At 41.0% G+C, this 21,667-nt stretch overlaps 1 protein-coding gene across 4 annotated transcripts in view; it reads left to right on the top strand.

The window, feature by feature from the left end:
• DHRSX (dehydrogenase/reductase X-linked) overlaps positions 1-21,667 on the top strand; it is a 258,274-nt gene that overhangs the window by 113,640 nt on the left and 122,967 nt on the right. For 3 of the 4 annotated variants that reach the window (XM_025208503.1, XM_025208500.1, XM_025208501.1), the window contains exon 4: positions 1,141-1,239. The exons of the other annotated variant lie outside the window; for it this stretch is intronic. In XM_025208503.1, the coding sequence (XP_025064288.1) occupies positions 1,141-1,239 (99 nt within the window). The remainder of the gene's footprint in view (positions 1-1,140; positions 1,240-21,667) is intronic. 4 annotated transcript variants of the gene reach the window in all.

The following is a 21,667-nucleotide window of genomic DNA, read 5'->3' as shown; positions in this document are numbered from 1 at the left end:
TAATATGAAGCAACAAAGCAAAGAAAATCCCTGAGCTAATTTGAATGAAATGGAGAAAAAGGTTTGTATTGTGATCTGTCTTCTGTGACAGAGTCCTAATGTTGTGGAAAAATGCTAATTTAATCTATTCAGGAATATTGGTGAGTTCTCAAATGTCATTCAGAAACGCTTTGTATTAGCATTTTTCCCTGTTTGACTTCTCTCTGAACATAATAAGATTTTTTATTTTTGTGACGTTTGGTTGTGGAAGCAATGTAACCATAGCAGGAATATAAATGATTGCTGGCCATACTGTTGCAAGCAAATCATGATGTCAGATAGTTCTATAAAGAAATAAACAAGATTTTTCATTTTAAATTCTATTCTGATTTTACATGAAGCTACAGTGGCATACAGTAACCATACTGTTTCTCTACTTTCCCTTTAATTTTGCAGGAGTTAAGGGAAATGTTTGTGGTCCACCTACTTGGTCATTCACATGTACAAAATGAGGTCTTTTGACTATCAAACACTGTTTAACATATATTCTACAGCATCTATAAAAATATTAAATAAATTAGCATGTGTGTGTGTACCTAGACCTATGGACCATTGTCCTCTGCTGGATAGAGATGAAACAGCTCTTCTTTGACAGTTGTCTCCCACAGTTGTCAACCATTGGGGATGATTTGGATTTTTGCATGTTACACCAAAGAGTTTATTAAATTGTTGTAACTTTGTTGACTTCAGTTCCAAATAACTGTCTTTTCTAGCTATGTATGATTTTGCAGGACCTCACTATCTGTGTGTGTGTGTATGTGTGTGTGTGTGTGTGTACACCTACTATAGAAAACAGGGGGACCCCACCCAAAACCTTCTGAAGTATAAAGGGCTGCCACATAATTTTGATCCTACAGATGGGTAGGCAGAAGTAACAATCTACCCATTTGAACTGGTCACATAAGCGTTGGACCAAGGGTTATTGAAATTGCCTGGCCAGCCTTATCAGATTATAGAGTGAAAACAGCCCAAGGGGGGCACGTTACATACTCTTGTAGGGGTTCTGCAGTATGCATGGTGTTCTGAACACTAAGACTCTTCTGAAATTCTTGCCTTAATGGCACAACTGAATCCTGTTTTTTGTATTTGCCCTAATGTAAGTGAACAGGGGAAAGGAAACAGGGCAGTTTGCAAGCAATTATCTGGGGGCAAGAGGAAAAAGAGGAACTGAAGCCAGACATCAGATCCTGCTCCTAGAAGGTAAATGAGCTGGGTGAATTTGGCTTGTTTGTGTATTTGCTGAGCATTTGTTTGGGTGAGCTCTGAACAGTTAGTGACTGCTGCTTGCTGAGTGATTATTGTCTGTGGTCTGACAAGGCCCTAACCAGGGGGTAGAGCAGCCCAGACCCAGGTAAGTACAGAAGGAGATTCCCTGAGCAACCAGAGGAGTGAGCTAACAAGGAAGTTTGCAAGCATTTCTCAAGTCAGCAGGTCAGTCTGCTGCCCTGCTCTTTAAAGGGGCGCCTTCAAGATGCATTGTTCCTTTAATTGAGAACTACAGTAGATGTCTAGCTCAAGTAACTTAAACTTAGCATTTAAATCTTGTTTTACATTTCAATATTTGTTTAATAATATTTAGCTGCAATTTGAACAGAGTAAGGTTGAACAGAAGGTTAATCTGTAAAGTCAAGTTTCTAATCCAAGTGAACCCATAAATAGATATGTTCCTAAAACAGCAGACTAAGTTTTAGCAATTTAAAAAATGCAGAGAGAAGTCCAACAGAAGGATGGGGGCTATGCAATTTATTTTACTGAGTACAGAATACACATATGTATGATTATCTGCCTTGGGGGCAAGCTTCAAATGTGGGCACCCAATACAGAGAGGTCCTAACTCTGATAAAACAGGTACATTCTTTTGAGGGTAGGATGGTGGAACTGGAGCAGCTAAAGAAGGCAGAGAGGTTCATAGATGAGGCTTTCAGAGACATTCTAGAGCACTCCCACCTCCCTTGCAACAGCCCCTATGTTGCTGAGAAGTTTGAGAGCCTCAGGGATGGAAAGGAGGGAAAATATCCCTTAGATGGAACTTTCCAGCTGATGTCATAGTTCCATCTTTCTCCAAGGATACTCCTCCAAGGGAAGGGACCCCATCTGTCTGGTGAAAAGGTAGTAGACCACATGAGAGCTGTAGATAGGCTGCTAGTGGCTTCTGGGTAACAATGTAAGTAACAGTAACAGAGGGAGGTGCAGGAGAGAGATCTTGGAAGCTAAATTTTGGCTGCTAGGCAGGAGATTTAAGTCCAGGACCTCCACAGTAGCATTCTCAGAAATTCTTCCCATGTCACAAGCAGCACCAGAGAGCCAGGTGGACCTCCAGAGTCTCAATGTGTGGATGAGATGATGGTGCAGGGAGGACGGTTTTAAGCCTATCAGGAATCAGGGAACCTTTTGCAACAGGAGGAATCTGTATAAAAAAGATGGGCTCAGCTTGAACCAGAACAGAACCAGACTGCTAGCATTAAAATTTAAAAGATCATAGAGCAGTTTTTAAACTAAGAAGTGAGGAGTAACCAACAGGTGTACAAGAGCACATACAGGTTGGGTTGATACAAACCCAAAGGGGGACACCATATAGATTCTATAGTGTCTTGAAGAGAATAGAAGGGGAGTAAGAATTATAACTATAGATAATAGCATGGATAAATCAGGCCATATAGAGTTCCAATCAAATAGCATGAAAAGTAACACGCAGGTGAGCAAAGCACAATTTACAAGTACTTCTGCACAAATGCCAGAAGCCTAAAAATAAGGTGTGTGAGCTAGCAGAGATTTAATGAAAGGATGATAACCAATGGGATTACCTGTTATAAAAAGTTACAGACTACATAGGAATGACAGATTAGGACATGCAGGAGTGGCACTGTATGTTAAGGATAGTATATGGTAGCATATGCTGTGCCTGGCTTTTTGTGATCAATGACCTGATGATGAATGTCTTGTATTTTAAAGCTTATCTAAGTTTATCCCAACTACATAGCTGGTCCAATAAAAATATCACCCTAAGAAATCCTTGCCTCAAGGATAGTATAAATAGTAACAACATACAAATCTTTCCTGAAAGAAAAACTACTATGCATTCCCTGTGGGTAGAAATTTCATATTTGAATAAAATCATTATAGTACTAGGATTGTACCAGCAACCACCTGATCAGGAAGGTGAAGGTGATTATGAAATGCTCAGGGAGATTAGAGAAGCCGCTAAAATGGATCAAACAATAATAATACAAGACTTAAACTATCCTCACATAGACTGGGTAAATACATAATTAGGGCAAGATGTATAGATAAAATTTGTGTGTGACACAAATGACTATAATATAAAATAACTCATGTTGGAACCCACAAGAGGAGAAACAATTCCAGACCCAATCCATTTGATGACTAGGGTATAGAAGGTTCACTTAGGGATGATAAGACCATAGCAGAAAAGCTAAATAATTTATTTATACCTGTATTTACCACACAAGATACTGGAAATTCCCATGCCAGATCAAACCTTCCTAGTAGCACGGCGCGGGGGCGGGGGGGGGGGGGGGGGGGATGTGCTCCCATATCTGTGTGCAGGGCCAGGCAGACTGCTGCTGTGGGCTCAGGCTACAGTGGTACTGGGCTCTTCCTGGTGGGGGGGCTGGGCTGAGCTGCACTCGGGGCAGGCAGTGGTGGCACTGAGAGGGGGGCTATGGAGGGGGCTGCAGCCACCCCAAAATTCACTATAGCCACTGCCCACCCCACCCCGAGTGCAGCCTAGCCCAGCCCCCACTGGGAAGAACCCAGTGCAGCCCCAGCCCACAGCAGCAGCTCGACTTGTCCCACATGCAGATCCAGGGGCACACACCCCACATGGCCTCCCGTGGTGCACGCAATGGTGGGAGCTGCCTCCCACCTCCCTGTGGGGAGGGCGGGGGGAGGCATTTACCGGCCACATCAGGGGGAAAAAAAAAAAGCCAATTTCTGATACAGTAATTTTCTTTATATTGGTGCTGACCTGATATCAGACCAATGTAGCATTTTCCTAGCAGTCCTAGCAGTGCATCTCTAATGTATGTAACCTATAGTTACAACTGGCTTTTGTGCCAGAGGATTGCATGGTTGCCAACATAACACCTATCTTCATAAAGGGCTCCAGAGATGATCCTGGGAACTACAGACCAGTGAGTTTCACTTCCATGCCTGGCAAGTTGGTAGAATCTATGGACAAATAAGATCTGCTGGGGAAGAGTCAGCATGGATTTGTAAAAGGAAATTCTGCTTCACCAATATGCTGGAGGTCTTAGGGTATTAACAAGGATGTGGACAAGGGGGATTCAGTTGATGTTGTATATTTGGACTTTCAAAAAACTTTCAACAAGGTCCCTTACCAAAGGCTTTTAAGAAAACTGCATTGCCATGGGATTGGAGAGAAAGTTATTTCATGTATCAAGAGCTGATTAAAAGATAGGAAGCAAAGGATAGAGTTAAATGGTCACTTTTCAGGATGGAGGGAAGTAAAAAATTAGGCCCCACATGGCTCTACTGGGCCCAGGTTTGTTCAATATGTTCATCAATGACTTGGAAATGGAGGTACACAGTGAAATATCCAAGTTTGCAGATGATCCCAAATTATTCCGGGTAGTCAAATCCCAATTTAAGGGAGTGGGCAAATAAAAGGCAAATAAACTTCAAGGTAATGAATATAAGGAAAAATAACCTCAACTATAAGTACTCAATGCTGGGTTTTGAACTCACTGTTATGACTCAAGAAAGAGACTTTGGAATCCCTGTAGACAGTTCTTTAACAATATTATATCATTGTACAGTGGCAACCAAAAGAGTCAATAAAATGTTGAACAATACTAAGAACAGAATAGAAAACAACAAAGAACATCTTGATAACCCTATACAAATCCACGGTGCACCTTTATCTTGAATACTCTGTGCAGTTCTCATTCTTCTCAAAAATAGAATTAGAAAAAGGTACAGAGAAGGTCAGCCAAAATGAACGGAGGTATGGTGCAATTGCCATACCAGGAAAAACTAAAAATGCTAAGACTCTTCAGCTTGGAAAGGAAAAGACTGAGGGTAGATATGATAGAGGTCAATAAAATTGTGAATGGTGGACCAGGTGAACAGGAAACTGCTGTTCACCAAGTCCCAAATTACTATAACTAATGGGCACCTGCTGAAACTAGTAGGTGACTGGTTTAAACCTAACAAGAGAAAATATTTTTTTTACAGAAAGTGTAGTTAATTTGTAGAATTCACTGCCATTGGACATGGTGGTGGTAGATAGCACAGCCAGGTTCAGCAAGGGACTAGACGAATTCTTGGATGGTAGCTCTGTTAATAGCTGTTGAACAGAATGGTTGAAGATGTTTCCTCTGATATCTCTAAGGCAATAATGGTGGATGCCAGGGAAGGTAATGAATAGGGGACAGATCATTCTAGAGCTATCCAGTTCAATGCTTTCCCTCTAGCATCCACTTCTGCTACTTTTGGAGACAGGATACTGGGCTAAATGGACTATTGGTCTGATCTAGTATAGCACTTCTTACGTTCTTCATTAAGGCATGTTTACTCATCTTAACAATTTATGCAAGTCAGTAAAGACACAACTTAAGAAGAATTGCTTTGCATTAACATGCTTTTGCTCACATGTGGCTTATAAAAAAGAAACCTGTTTGGATTTATCTTAGTGTTCCATGGTAATCACTGAAATGTGTTGTCATAGCCTAGAGCTCTGAGTCTGGAAATGTCTTGGCACTGCTGCAGCTGCTATATGAAAAATTTAACTCATTATATGATGTGTTTTAACCCTAAATAAATTGTGTAAATCAAAGGTGAGAGAATGCTGTCAATTTGATTTATGTAGTTATAAATCATTGTCTTGTTTATGCATATGATAACTGCTGTGAAAAAAAAAAAAGATTAATCTGTAAGGTTCTGTATTGCTAAACATACCAGTAGATTTAGAATTAGTAGGATTTGTTGCACACTCTGACTTATTACCTATTTAAATTGGAACTAGCTTTGTAGGAGTGTTTAGGTTAGCTAATATTTGTGAAGTGCCGTGAAGAAATCTTCCAAGCACATGCATGGGCTGCATTTATACAGTCCATCAGCCCTGTTCATTTCAGTGTGAGGTACACAATTGTATACCCATCTGTAAGACTAGAGCTTAAAAACTCATACGGGGAAACATCCTAAATTAGAAAAATATGAGCCTGTGCTTTAGGCACATAGGTGAGGATTCTTCTAATGTGGGGCCTAAAGTAGTGTTCATAGCAGTAAAGAGAGAGTAAACATGTCAAAAGAAATAGGGAAATAATATGGGTGGAAAACAGCAAAATGTTGCAGTAAATGGCCAAATACAGGCTACCATATCTGAGGAAGAACCCAGCTGGTATTCATTGGAAAGTTGAAACATAGAAGGTCATAATAAATTGAATAATTTGGCTTGAGTCTGCAGTTTGCAGTGTGATGTAGTTTTAAAAAAAGACATGAGAATTTGAGATCCAGTTTAAGATGCAGTCACTGGGGCACTGAATCCATGAGCAAGGAGGAGACTCCACTTGTACGGCCCTGGCAAGAACACAAGCTGAAGCTTCATATATCTCTCTTAGGCAGAAAGCAGGGCAGAGTGGCACCTAAGGCTCTTGGCATGGTAGGAGGTGCAATTTGGGGGACTGGAAATCAGATCCTGATCATGCCCTAATTGCCAGGACAGAGAGAGCCTGGGATCATGATCCTGGGCTCCATCAGCAGTGGCAAGTTGAAATATGAGTGCTCAGGTCTGGTGCTGTAGCCAACAATCAGCTGATTGTTGCACCAGCAGGGATCACACCAGGGCTTATTCCAGACTCTGGTGCAGACCCCAGCTTGAGCTAACAATCAGCTGATTGTCAGCCTGGCCACACATTCAATTTAAGGTGTCACATAAACCAGTCATAAAACTGTTCTACATCATAGGGGGAACAATTTTATGGCTGGTTTGCCATTTATGGTGCTTTAAATTGGGTACATGTGTAGCACCCTTGTGATTTATCCTGTGATTAGCACATTAATCATGTAATAAATGTAACTTCTAGAGGAGACCTTAGAGCTAACTCATTAAAAACGATTCAAGCTTTCATAGGCAACAGCCTGCTTGGTCAGATACTATGAATGAGCTCAAATTTCCTAGTAAAGATGTCTCTCACTGAAATAAATATTCAATTTGTTCAATTCAGATATATTGTTTTGCAAGACATCTGTCCAAATACCAAGCCAACTATCTTGTTATATTTCTTATATTATGTTTCTTACCTGTTATGCTTCTTATATCAGTTAATATCACTTGATAATCATGTTAAATATGAAAGCACTAAGCTATAAGTTTTCTCTGTGAATATAACAATTGTGATTACATTTCTGTATTAATCCTATTAATTCTAATATGTGTATAACATACAATACAGACAGGGCAGCATGCGTAGTCAATAAATGTAACATAAGAGAATAGAAATGTGAAATTATAAGCATATACCGTTTTTTCTCTCTACAAAATAATGGTGTTTGAACTGTTTTGTAATTGTAAAAAATTAACAGTAGTAAACTGAAATCCAAGAGTCTGAAATGCAACTCTTTAGAAAAGAATGTAGACTATACGATTGATAGCATAGTTCTGTATATTTGATGTAATCTAAGAATAATGAAAAGTGATCATTGCTGAATAATTTCTGATAATTAATGTAAACAGCAGACAGATTTATAAAGGTACATGCCATTTTGATCAAGCCACTGATTGTATTAGCTATGTCTTCCAGCCTGGCTTTAAATCTTCTTTGAACATCAAGTTTTCTGCCCTGTCTAACCAGGTTGTTTGGTTACCTGAGAGAGACAGTTTTCCACTTCTGAGAAAAAATGTTTGAAAGCTGTGGATGGGATTTTTATGTATTTTGGCAATCAATCAGTTTTATTGCTTGGCTCTCTCCCTTATTCCTAGTTTCTTTTACTACTAAATTTTCTATGGAACAAGCAAATAAATGTTCTAGTCATACATAAGGAAGTGACTGTTTTGATTTTCATGTTTTGAATTCTTAATGACAGCTTAACGTGTTATAGCTATAGCCTATCAGCATCTTGTGGCAAGTCTTATGAATTAATTTCAGTAAGGACTGCTAGGAAAATGCTACTAAAACCTTGCAATATATTGCAATCCAGGTCCCTGCAATATATTTTCATAGCTACGATTGCTTTAAAATTATTTTATTGTAGCTTTCATATAGTGATGATCGCTAGAAATTAAGGAATGCAGTGCTCAAGTTTATTTCTTATTTTACTTTATTACCTCTCAGTATTCCTTAAAAGTGTTTCCTTTTTAATCATACTGGGCACATCAGCATCTTACTGTGCATTAAGGCGTTTTTCCTAATGCTCATTACATTTATTATCTCCAGTGTAAGGTACTAAACAAATGTGCATTAGGCCACCTTAATGCACAGTAACAAACACACACAGTTTTTAAGTTATGCTTAATGTGGAGTAGTCTATTTTACTGCACATTAGTGTAATAGCATGGTTTCTTACATGATGCTTTAATGTGTAGTAAAATAGGCTACTGTGCATTAAAGCACATGTGTAGACACACCCAGTGTCACTCTTATGGCACTTCATTGAGGGGTAACTCCTGACACCTCTTTTGCAGGAGCAAAGGACTTTTTAAAAGCAGAACTAATATATGTTTTAATTGTGTATAGGGTGGGGCAGGATTTGGAAAGTCCCTGCAGAGTATGTGATTCTAAGTTCACCATAGACCTTCCTATTTCACCGTGCCTCCTGAGCACAGATGCGATGAATCTTCATACAGGGTATATGTTTTGTCTCTAGTTAGGTCATAGTTACCTATACTCCTGCAGAGGAAGACCATCATTAAATTATTTCTGTTACTGTGCTAATACAGTAAGAAGAGCAGATCCTGGTTTATTGTGCCAGTTTAACATCTAGTTTCTCAACAGGCACTCTTGCTGGTACAAAAGGTGTTCTGCAGTTTTCCCAAGGTGCTACCATAGTAGCTAAGGTGCATTTCTGTTTAACCCTCTGCCTTTCACCTTTTCTTGTGTTTCATATCTTTCTTGAAGGAATTACTTTAGCTTTGTAGATGAAATTTTCCTTGCTTTCCTAGCCCATCCTAGGCTAAATTATTCTGAAGAAGTCAAGAAAAAAATATTGTCTGTCAGTTTTGAGCTACACAAATGGGGAAGAGGTGGAATATATTTTCACAATATGTTTCAGTTGAAATGCTTGGAGCTCCTGTGATTCAGAATTGGCTTCAGCTGAAATTTTTCCTGTTTAATAGTTGCTGGGGGGGGGGGGGAGGGGGGGCTGACAAAAATGGATTCATTATTTTGGAAAATAATGCACCATTTTCAACATTGCCTGTTTACACAATAAACAAATTGCTTTTGTGGCCATTAGAAGATTGGTTTATGGCTTAGATTGTGCACAAATAAGGATGCCTCAATAAAGATTCCCATTAATTCTTCTTTTCAACTAGTTTTCTTTTTCCCAGAAGCAAAAAATAAATAAAATAAATGCAAGAGCAAATGTTATTGTGACCTTAAGATGAGTAAAGCAAGTATGCATAAATATAAATTTTGTCAAGTGTAACATGACTTAGTGAACATTGTGTTACAAACCTTAAATTTTTGAATATGCATTTTTTGTTGTAACAGCATTCAGGAAAGACTCAATACAGCAAAAAATGTATGGTCTTTTACATGCACAGGATATTGAAGAATTAGGTAGTATGCTGAGAAGAGGTACACAAATGAGTCTAGGCCTGGACAATGCCTTTTAGTAAGACTTAAGAAATTCATTCCCTTCAGCTTCCAAACTTCAAAAGAGAAAATAGCATATGGTCTTAATCAAAGGGTTTAATCAAATGAAGGAAAGCCATAATGAGAGCAAGTTGTGAGAAGCTGGAAGGAAAGGAACAAAAATACAAACTCTACTGTGCTTTCTCACATATACACGCTCTGGAGTATAATTCTCAACTGGTAGAATGAAGAAAAAAGATTTTTCAGAGTTATGGTTGCATAGATTGGGGACAGAGCCTTTTCTTCAGCTGCTCCACACTCTCTTTCCTACTTAACTGAAGTAGAAACCCTAACTGCTGCTGAAGACTAGACTCTATGGGTGGATCTATGATTTTGAAAGGAACTAAAGAGTCCCCCGAACTGTAAAATAGCAGGAGAGAGACCAGAAGCATTGAGCAGACAGCAGAATAGATCAGAGAAAGGTTAGCTTGATTAGTGGAATATCAAGACTATTAAAAATGAGAGATGATCATTAACACCTGGGTTAGGGACACAAGTTACACATCCCTGATTTAAGTGAAACTGGTTTAAACCTGTAACAGAACGGAAGTTCAATACACATAAACTTCTTTAAAAATGACCAAAACCAGGTTAAGATAAACCTGGTTGCATGTAGTATCAGACTTAACTGATTTAAATTGAACTGTTTTATGGAATTCCTGTCTCAGATCCCTTCCTGGTTCAAGTTAACCCACAGTCCCCCAGCATCCCAGGATGGTTTGCAGCCTGGGGCTATGCTGCTTTCTTCAGTGGAGCACGGACAGCCTTGCCCCTCTGCTGCTTAACCTGCTTCCTGCCTGCGTCTGTCAGTCCATAGGGACAAGGGGGGAGGGAGGGCAGGGCAACAGACCCCCAGCGCCCCCTAGCCATGGTCTTCACAGCACATGGTGGGAGGAAAAGCCCCTGTGGTGCAGGCTTTTAAGACCCTGGCAACCCTCTCCCCTCCCCACTCCTTCCCAGCTGCTGATTGCTTCAGTGGCTGCCACAGAAGGGAGGGATGAGTCATTTCGGCTGGGTGTCTGTCAATGCAGCCCAGCATGGGGCCACTGGGGAGCCACTGTCTTGGGCAGCTCCCCCTTACCCCAGCCCAGGGTGCCCCTGCCCAAGGCAGCCCCAGAAGCTGAGGGGAACCTTCCCTTCCCAAGCTTTGCCTTAGCCTCTGTGAGTCTCAGGCTGCTTGAAGGAGCAGAGGGAAATTGCTTTAGTTGCTGTGAGTCTGAGGCAAATCTGATGCAGGGGAGCAAAGGAATTTCTCTTTGCTCCCTGGATTATCCCTGAGACTCCAGCAGCTAAGGTAAATGGGTGGGGTTGGGAAGAATTCCCCTCAGCTCCTGGGGCTGTCTAGAGCTGGGGAACCCTGGGCTGGAGTGGGAGGGGGGAAGCCCCCCATGGTGGCTGCTCCTTGATGCCCCTATGCTGGGCTGCAAGGGCAGGCACCTGGCCAGAAGCACTCCTCCCTTGCTCCTGCAGCATCAGCTGAAGCAGTCAGCAGCTGGGAAGGGGGAAGGGGTGCTCCCCAGGGCTACATGAGCTTGGGGAACCTCCTGAGGTGGGGCTCCCCCGAGGTGAGCCAGCACACGGGCTCCTGAACTCACTGTGGGGGGACAGTAGGGGGCTGGGGACACTTGGCTGGGCTGGCAAAAACCAGCAGGCTGAGAGATGTGTTCTAGCACCCATTGCCTACTGGCCTGGGTTAGTGCAGGCCTCCCTCTGCCTTTCCCAATTAAAAACTGAATGTCAAGTTGAGTTGGTCATTGGTTCAATCTATGCGGCTTAGAGGGAGTTGCCTAGTTTGAATTTATTCAGCCTCAGGCTTTTTTACTGTCTGTACTTAGCTCTGTAGAGTGAAGAACAATGAGCCATTAAGTAAAACAATTCCCTCAGCTATTTGAACAGTAATGCAAAACCTGTTGCACTGTGGAGCAGGAATCAAAGCAGGGTGATTCTATCTCAGGCAGAAAATCAGCTTCCCCATTTAGTAGAGTCACGTCAATTTGGGGGGGTGGGGGCTGATTTTTGGGAAAAGGTGCATGTTGCATGTGAGAAAATATGGTAGTTTCAAGATAGAGCTAGATAAGTATATGAATAGTAGAGGTTGCCTGACAGAAGTGAGAACTGGACTAGATGAAGAAGGAGGATTTTTTCTATTTTTATGCTAGTTAGTTAAATCCAGATAGATTAAAATTATATATAAAGGTATTGTCTTCAAAAGTTTGAATGCTAACAGCAGCAAACAAAAGATTTTCCATCTTTCTGTGGTCTTCAGCTATGAGAGTGATTAAACTTTGGAACAAACTGGCATGGAAAGTAATTGAGTCTCCATCTCTGGTTTTAAAACCAAGCTAAGATTTTTTTTTTTTTCAGGGTGGGTTAAGGGGGAGAAAAAGTTTTAAACAAAGATAAATAAATAGGTTCAATACAGGAAGAATTGAGTGAAATTCTAGGGCCCATTTAATGTTAAAGGTGAATTTTAATGGTTTGGCGTTTAGAGACAACTAGATGGACTGGCACATTCTTGAAAGTGTAGTTTGGTTAACAGAAAGTTCAGCTAATCAGGTACTTTGTTAAAGCTTTTCCTGAATAGTTTCACTTTTACACATTAAGTAGAAGTACAATTGCAAGCATAGTACTTATATACTTTGAACAATTCTTATGTGGGATAAGAACAATTCTTATGTGGGATATGTCACAAATGTCATATTGTGGAAATCCTGGTTTCTTTTGTTTCTCAAGGTTCTCCCAACAAATTTAAACTATAACTCATTAATATTTTTATTTTCAATCTCCATAATTCTGGTATATCTTTAGAAGTTGGTAGTGTCTACATCAGGGATTCTCAGTCAAGGTTCTATAACACCTTAGGGTGCCACCATATCTCTTTAAAGGTGCTGTGCCATATGTCCCCTGTACAAGAAGGTAAATATTCTCTTCTCTCTTCTGGTGCCCTGCACCTTCCCCATCTACCTCAGTGGCACTTGAGGCTGCTTCTCTGAAAACTGCCACTTCTGTTGCCATCCTACACTCCTAGGGGGCCCCTGTGCCAGCTGTCTCCACACTTCCAGCAGACACATTGTTGCAGGTGGGTGGACAGAGCTTCACTTTGCTTCCTGACTTCTCCCTTCCACTCCTCCCATGCTCCCAGGGCCAGGGGGAGGGAATGGGCACCAATATATAGGCCCCCCACAGGATTATTCCCAATGGTGGAGGTTGCCCTTGCCCTCTTGGGTACAGATCAAAGTTGAGGGGGCAGACTGCGCAAACAGCAGGGCATGACAGAATTGGGTCCTGCCACCACAGGTCTTAACAGGCACCAGCTAGATCAATGGTGCTCGACCCAGATCTTTTCTGAATTTAGATTCTAGCTCAGTGATTCTCAACGTGGGTACTTCAAAATTCAGAAAAGTTCTGAAGGGGTGCTAAAAGGGTTGAGAACTACTGAGCTACATAATAAAGCCAGCAAAACAGAGATATTTAAAAATCTAAACATTTACTGTGGAAATTTTTTGGAAGATATCAATGGTGGTTTACTCCTATCGTAGCTAAGTCAATGGTAAAAGTCCATTTAACTTTAGTGGGGAGAAAGGTGAATGCTGAGCCCATCAGAAAATCTCATCAATGAGTTTAAGGGCTTAAGGGAGTGGGGAAGAAGTAATTTAATGCTAAGTAGTCACATATTGACCTTTCTAACTAATAATGGTCTAATTCACAGTTTTTTATTAGACTATAGAAAGATGGAAAATCTTTTATTTGTTGCTGTTAGCATTCAAACTTTTGATGATACACTTCTGGAGCACTTCATTCAGTCCATTGCATGCAAAACTTGCAGCTCATGTATAATTATCTCTAATTTTCAACTAACTCATGCTTGTTTCCTGTATGCATTTCATTAAAATGCTTTCAAACATAATGGAATTTCATTAAGAGAAAAAAACACATTTAGCGCAACCCTATTTATGTGAGTTTAAACATGTCACACATGACTCATTAAAGTCAATGAGAGCTTTATCAGAAGAAAGCTCCCTGGAGACTCAGAACCTTTCCAGTATCATACCCTGATACTGGTTGGTATTACAGCTATTTGGTACTACAGCTATTTTTTTTTTCAAAAACCTGGAGAAGGAATATGTAGCACAATGTGCAGAAACTTAGAGTGAAGACCAGTGCCAAAGATGAGTTGATCAGAATCCAAAGGGGAGTAGAGAGTAGGGGAAAACAATTTATAACGAATTAAAAGGGGATGGGGATTTTCTGCAGAGTAATAGACTTCGGTGTAACTATCCTTGTGCCTTGTATTATTCCATATAAGTGAAAACTATACCATGGTAACTTAGTCTTGTTTCACTGAGATTAAGATTTGCTTATTGTGATGTAAGAATGCATGTACAGGGTGCATTGACGTGCACTTTACCGGGCAGTAGACTAATTTACTGCACAATAAAGCATCACCATGTACATGTATGTGGCAATTGGACTGATGTAGGCTAATTTGCACTTGTAGCTGCACCCACAGACAATTAACCCCTTTTTAACTTGCTGTGTGTGCACATTTTTTTCCACATCTGGAAAAAGTGAAAACATGGGCTAGTAAAAAGTATGTACGAATTTGAGCTTTGATCATGTTCAGTCCAAGCTAGTTGGAACTTCTTGCAATACATAAGGTAAGCATGTGCATAAGTCTCTGTAGTATGGTGTTTCAATCTGTTGTTATAAGAACCAGGCTGAAAAATGCAAAAGTGTTTTTTTTCCCCCTGCAGTAATCTGATAGTAGAAAATATTAAATGCTGGTAGAGAGAAAATTAAACGCACTCATTTAAATCATAGATCTTTTATATGTAACTGAGAATGCCTATAGATAGAGATATGAAGGCCTAGAAAAAAACTGGAAACATTCAGGGAAAAAACTTTGTCCCCATTTTTTCTAAGGATTTTTCTCCTTTTTTTTTTCCAATGGAAAAATTAGAAATTTTGGGAAAAACTGAAAAGAAACCTCTTATGTAATATTTTCTTTTAGAGTGATGAATGAAATGTTTTCTAAGACAAGGTTTTCAAATATTGTTTATTGCAGCTGCCCTTTACTTCCTCAAAATGATTTCTAATAACTATATAATATGAAGCTGTTTTATTTAAGACAGTATACAGTATTAGATCATTACAATTCCTTTATACGGTAGACACGATGCAACTCTCAAATCCAAGATGCAATTCTTCACCCAGAGGGTACTGCCATCTGCATAGGAGGAGGAAGGAAGGATCCAGAGCCATTGTTGCTTGTGTATTTCTGCACTGCCTATAGCCTTCCTTCCTCTGGTGACCTTTGATCTAGAGTTTGGTGGAGACAAAGTAATATGTCCTTCTCCTGAGTCCTGACTCTAGCCCCTCAACCTGGTCACCTCTCCCCTCAAGGGACTGGGAGTAGACACTGGCAGCTCCCTGCAACAGGGAAACAAGCAGCTTATTGCCCTTCTTGCTTGTGTGAAGAAACTGCTTAAGTCCTGTTGTGGGTAGCAAAGCCTCAGAGGAAAAAGAAACCTAAAGATTTTGGTGGTGGAATGGAACCTTCCTCCTCCTGGACATTGTGACCCTGAGATCCACAGAAATACCTAACAAACTGTATCTAGCAACACAATGGAGCTGCAAGTAGATTTCTTGTTTCTTGAAAGGTAAGAATTTCAATGTCTTTGAGTTTGGTCTGTTAAACTATATTTTCTCTTAGGACATTTTCATAATTTATATAATTCATAATGGAGTTCCTACCAAGAAGATGCTTTCTGAGCAACTCACCTTCTTCCCTTACCTTGACAGTGAGGTGTGGTCTGAGGGAAGGGGTGGTTCACTGTTATCTCACTGAGCAGGGCTCCCCTCCATCAATTACTAATTTTTTTTTACATGCTGTAGCTTAGTGTTTATATATGTAACCTAGCTATTAAATTACTTCTCTTTTCCCCTCAGCAACATAGTGTGACCATCGCATATAATATATGGAAGCATTTCCACACTGCAACTGCAAATCATTCTGAAAAAAAACCCTGTGTTTTGCAAATACTGTCAAATTAAATATGCATTCCCAAATGCTACCAGAATGACCAAACACATGCTTGCATGTATGAAGTGTCCTGGAGAAATAATAAACAAAAATCCTTCATGTGTGAGTGAGGTAGATTGTGATGACAGTGGAAGTAGCACTCGCAAATGTCCTCAATCCAGAAGTCCTCCTGCTTCTTCTGTAACATGAACATAATAAAGTGTTGCCCAATCAACATCACCAGGTAAACAGATATCTTAACCAACTGTATTCAAAAGACTCCCAAAAACTTCATTTGTAGACAAGACGACACCTGAAAAGTAAGAAAATATGGAACAAGCTCTTGCAAGAATAATATATGCTTCTGGAACACCATTATCAATCATTGTAAATGCATATCAGCAGGCAGTATTAATATTATTAAGACCATCGTACCATTTTTCCAGCAGACATTCTTTGTGGAAGCCTCTTCTAGAGTCAGAATACGAATGTGTAATGCAATCTGGACAAAAAAAAAATCAATAAAGCACTCTATCTTGCAGTACTTACTGAAGGGTGGACAGTAGGGCTGTGCAAAGCTTTGGGTGGTGATTTGATTCAGAGGAGATTCAGCCTGATTTGGTGGCTGAATCTCCAAATCTGAATCAAATCAGGGGACCAATAAAAAGGTCCGAATCAATTCAAAGCTCTCCAAATCTTCAAAAAAGATTCAGAGAGCTTCAGTGATTTTGACAGTCCAGGGCAACAGCAGGGAGCTGCAGCCAGACTCAGAGCTGATAAGTAGGGGCGGGGGAGGGGAGGGCTGGAGGAGAGGAGAGGGGACCATGGGGGGGACCCCTGCCAGCCCCCGACCCCTGCCTGCTCCCCCAGCTCCCACTGACCCCTGCCTGTTCCCCCAGCCCCCACTATGGCTGCCCCGCCTACCCCAGGTCCTGGTGCTTTTAAAACAAAAGCTCCAACTCACTGCGTGCTGCTGGGCAAGGGGTGATCCCTGCTGCTCCCCACTACCCCACACTTCATGGGGGGCTCTGCCATGAGCCCCCCATATGGTGTGGAGCAGCAGGGGACAGTGAGGATCGACCCTTGCCGGCCAGGATCTGGTGAGCCCGGGTTTTTTGGGGGGGGGTTTCTTAAAGGGTTGGAGCTGGGGTGGGGAGGGCTGGGACAGCAGGGGAGGAGTCAGGGGGCTTGTGCAGAGCCCCCCCTGTACAGCGTGGGCTAGTGGGGGGACAGCAAGGATCACGCCCCTCCCCCCGCCCAGCAGCACCTGGTGAGTTGGGGCTTTTTTTTTTCAAAGTGCCAGGAGCTGGGGTGGGCAGGGTAGCCATTGCCAGGGCTGGGAGAGCGGGTGGGGGGTTGGCCTGCATGATTTGGCGATCTGGCAGCAGCTGAATCTCCGAAGCAGATTCAGCTGAATCAATTTGCGACAGTGATTCAAATCACCAAATCAAATCACACTCCCCCGAATCGTCTGATTCCGAATCTGAAGCGAATACTAGCCACTTCACACACGCCTAGTAGACAAATGTTTGGGGAGAAAGAATCATAAACTTTGTGATAACACCTCAACTAGTTTTTTTATAAAAGCATTGAAACAGGAGAAAACAGAGTATATTAGTAGTAAAATATGTGACGTTCTACAGAAGATTGGGAGTGGTAAAGTATTTGCTTTGCTGGCTGACAACACAAGTAATATGAAAGCATCATGGGAGATCATAATGGACAAATATCTGCATATTACTGCAACATGATATTCTTCCCATGGCCTAAATTTGCCTCTTAATGAATTCATGAAGTTGGACACATTGCAAAAGATCTATAATAGAGCAAAATCATAGAAATTAAGGGCTGGAAGGGACCTTGAAAGATTGAGTCCAATCCCTTCCCCCCCCCCCCAGTCTGGGCAGGAATACTGCTGAGATCAAATGATCCCAGCAAGGTGTCTGTCCAGTCTCCTCTTGAAGAGTTCCAAGGTTTTTGGGGACTGCACCACCTCCCTGGGAAATCTATTCCAGATTCCAGTCACCTGTAAAAAAAAGTTCTTCTTTACATCCAACCTAAAACCATCCTCTAACAGTTTATGTTCATTGCTCCTTGTCCTCCCCTGGGGTGCCCTAGTGAACAGTTTTTTTCTCCCAGCTCCCGATATTCACCCCTTACATACTTATAGATGGTTACCAAGTCCCCCCTTAGTCTTCTCTTCCCCAGGATGAACAGTCCCGGATCCCTTAGTCTTTCCTCATAAGGTTTGTCTTCCAGGCCCTTAATCATTCTTGTGGCCCTTCTCTGGACCCTTTCAAGATTCTCCGTGTCTTTTTTGAAGTATGGTGCGCAGAACTGGACACAGTACTCCAGCTTGGATTTCACCAGTGCTGAGTAGAGAGGAATTATCACCTCCTTGGCCCTGCTTACAACATAATGGCTAATTCATCCCAGCATGCTATTAGCTCTGTTGATTACAGCATCACACTAGTGGCTCATGTTCACCCTGTGATCAACCATAACCCTGAGGTCCCTTTCAGCCATTGTGCTGGCTAGGACATCTCTTTCTAACTTATATTCATGTCATTGGTTACTTCTCCCATGATGAAGCACCCTGCATTTATCCTTATTGAACTGCATCCAGTTCCGTCCTGCCCACCTTTCCAGCTTGTCCAGATCTGCTTGAATCCACGCCCTATCCCCTAGCATGACTGTTTTTTTCCCATAACTTAGTATTGCCTGCAAACATGGCGAGCGTGCTTTCCGCATCCTCATCTAAATCATCGAAAAAGATGTTGAACAGCATGGGGCCAAGAACTGAACACTGCAGGACACCACTGGCCACCTCCTGCCAAGATAATACAGACCTATCTGTCATGACCCAAAAGGCATGGTTGTGTGTGTGCTTCGGCACCAGAATTATCCCCACCAAGTTGCAGAGCATTGCGGGGTAGAGTTTCCTGTAGCTAGAGGAAACCTCGGTGCAGGGACGAGTTTCCCGCCTTTTCTGCAGCTTCTTTTGCAGAGTGCATGCCCAAGCTGAAGAGGACTCCACATCCATCTCGTAGGGACTCTGGGTACACGGCAGGGTAATAGAAACCCTGTGTGAGATCCAGAGGAGCGTGGCGGCCTGATCCACCGCCCACCTCTTCCCGTCTTCGAACGCGACTTTTATAAGACGTATTTACGATTTCTATTTTGGTGGCTCGTTCACCCAGAGCATCCGGAGCTCTGCACCATGGAGCCTAGCAACCTCCATGAGACCGTCTGTGTTGTCTGTCTGTAACTGCAACTCAATCAAGTCTTCCAGCCTACACCACTGCCATCTCAGTGTAAGTAAACAATCTTTAAAACTACCGATACGCGTCTGTGCCTAATTCCAGCTCGAAGGCCTTCCCTCTCCAACCCGGTGTGCCCGGGCTGCTGGCCACAGCCCGCGTGCAGCGCGAAAAGGGCTCGGGTCGCTCCCGGCCCGCACACTATCCAGTAACACTCTGTGGGTTTGACCCTTTAGTCAGTTCCCAAGCCACCTGACCATGGACTGTGACAGCCCACAATCCCCCAGTTTTCTTATAAGGGCATCATGGGAGATCACACTGAAGGCCTTTCTCAGTTGAAAGTTTACTAAAGAAGAAAGAAGCACTTCAAGAAACAGTGATAACTAAAGATGTTAAAGTAATCCAAATTGTAAGGAACACTGTACTTGATGAGGATGTCTTCTGTGTCCAGCTGCAAAACTTCCTGAAGATTCTAAAGCCAATTCCTTCAGCAGTCATTGCATCCAAATCAAACAGTGTGCTTTTGTCAGACATTCTTTACCTAATAGCCCAGATAAAATCAACTGTGTTTAATAATGTAAATATATCTCCACTGAGGGAGTATAGAAGAAGAAAAAGTCAATGACTTCATTTGCAGGCGGGAGGAATGTTGTCAGCCGCTTCATGCTGCTGCAAATCCTTTGGATCCAAAATTAAAAGTTAGAAATGTTAGTGTTGATAGCATTGCTACTGCATATGACTGGATTACAGAAAAAGAAACGTACTTAGGATTTGATGTTGGCAAGGTACTTTCAAATGTTGTAGGATATAGAAGAACAGGGTCAGGTATTTGGTCCAGGATTGCAGTCTGGGACTCTGCCAAGCATATTCCTCCTGTAACGTAGTGGCAAGGCCTTTGTACAACACAGCCTCTGACTCTACTTGCTTCTTGTCTGCTTCAGATTCCTTCATCTTCTGCAGCATGTGAAAGAAACTGGTCTATGTTTGGAAATAAACACACCAAATCAAGAAATAAACTAACCTGTGAAAGAGTAGGGAAGTTTATTTCAATCTGTGCAAACCTTCAGTTTTCTGAAGTCCATGAAGATAAAAATAAAGGTTCAGATTCAAAATCAGAAAGTACTGATATTTCAGAAACTGAATCTGATTAGACAAAGAAACTTGTAATACTAATATTTTCAATGATATATTTGTGTGTTTAAATGACACATTGATTTCATGTGCTGAATTTTGTCTCCAGTCTTAGAAGGATGTTTTTTTCAAAGCTCTTTTTTCTAAAAATATGAGTTTCTTCTGTTTCTGGAGGGTGCTGACTGTATGGGGGAGACTTTATTAAGTCCAGATAAGAACACCTTTCTTTTGTTTACTACAGTGTTGATGGTTTCTAGTTTCAACTTTAGTTTTTTTCCTAGTTCTCTGAACTGACAAAAACTTAAGATATGCTTAAGTACCTTAGGGTGCAGCAACTTGTAGCTCCATCTGTAACAATAAATACAAATAATCATTTTAAATGCTTTAGTTTTATTCAAATAATAATAAGGCATTTAGACTTTCAAATGGCATAAGTATACCAAACATTACAATTTTATGTGCTAACTAAGTTGTACATAATATATGTTATACATAATATATGTTGTGCTTTTAAAGTAAAGTAGATGTAGATTGATAAGATAATACATATTGCATATATTTCAATTAAACTCCCAGAAATTTTATATCTCTACCAATAGAATATTGGAATGTGGAAACAAAAAAAAGGAGAGAAACCATTTAGATCATTTTAAAGAGCTGGTGCTAGGACAGAACATGCATAGAAGTTTATGTATGATTTTGCAAGAGTAGGAAGTACATAAAACATTTTATGATAAGCACAGTATGTGTTTGTATAGGACTGAGATGCTATCATTACTCAGCTATTAATAAAGATAATGAAGCACACGGAGTAATGGACACTAAGGATAATAATGAATTTCAGATATATAACTGAAAATAATTTAGAAAAAAATTAGGGTTTTGTCCAATTTTAAAAAAGAAAAGAAAAATCTCTCTCCTGGTGTTTACATTGTCCCAAGATCTTATTGCAAGTTTCCTGTAAGGGCAGCCTTTCTAAATGTAATTGGGTCATTCTTACTGATTACTCTGCTGTGCTTTGGTTTGGTTGGTTAATCACAGGTAAAGAATAAAGAATTGGAGCTTTTTCAAAACTAGGTATTGTATATATAGGTGTGTGTAAGTGTTAACATATCACTGTCCTTTAATATATTAATATTTCCAGAACCCTTTTGTGTTATACACTGTACAAACCGAAAACAAAATGATGCTCCTTTTATTAGCCATATCTTCTAATAATTCATTATAGGTGGAGCATTTTTCAGAGAAACACCCAGAACTTTGCTGTATAGTTTACATGGTTTCAATTCTGTTGCTGCTATCGTATTTGTCACTGTAGCTGGATCACTACTTTATTTTGTCATATTTCATTCCTTTTTCTCTGTTTGCGTAGTGGTTGT

The sequence above is a fragment of the Alligator sinensis genome, unplaced genomic scaffold (genome assembly GCF_000455745.1).
Source record: "Alligator sinensis unplaced genomic scaffold, ASM45574v1 scaffold395_1, whole genome shotgun sequence".
In the NCBI taxonomy this organism is placed as follows: domain Eukaryota; kingdom Metazoa; phylum Chordata; order Crocodylia; family Alligatoridae; genus Alligator; species Alligator sinensis.
The sequence above is the reverse complement of the archived record's forward strand: the minus strand, read 5'-3'. Positions and strand labels throughout refer to the sequence as shown.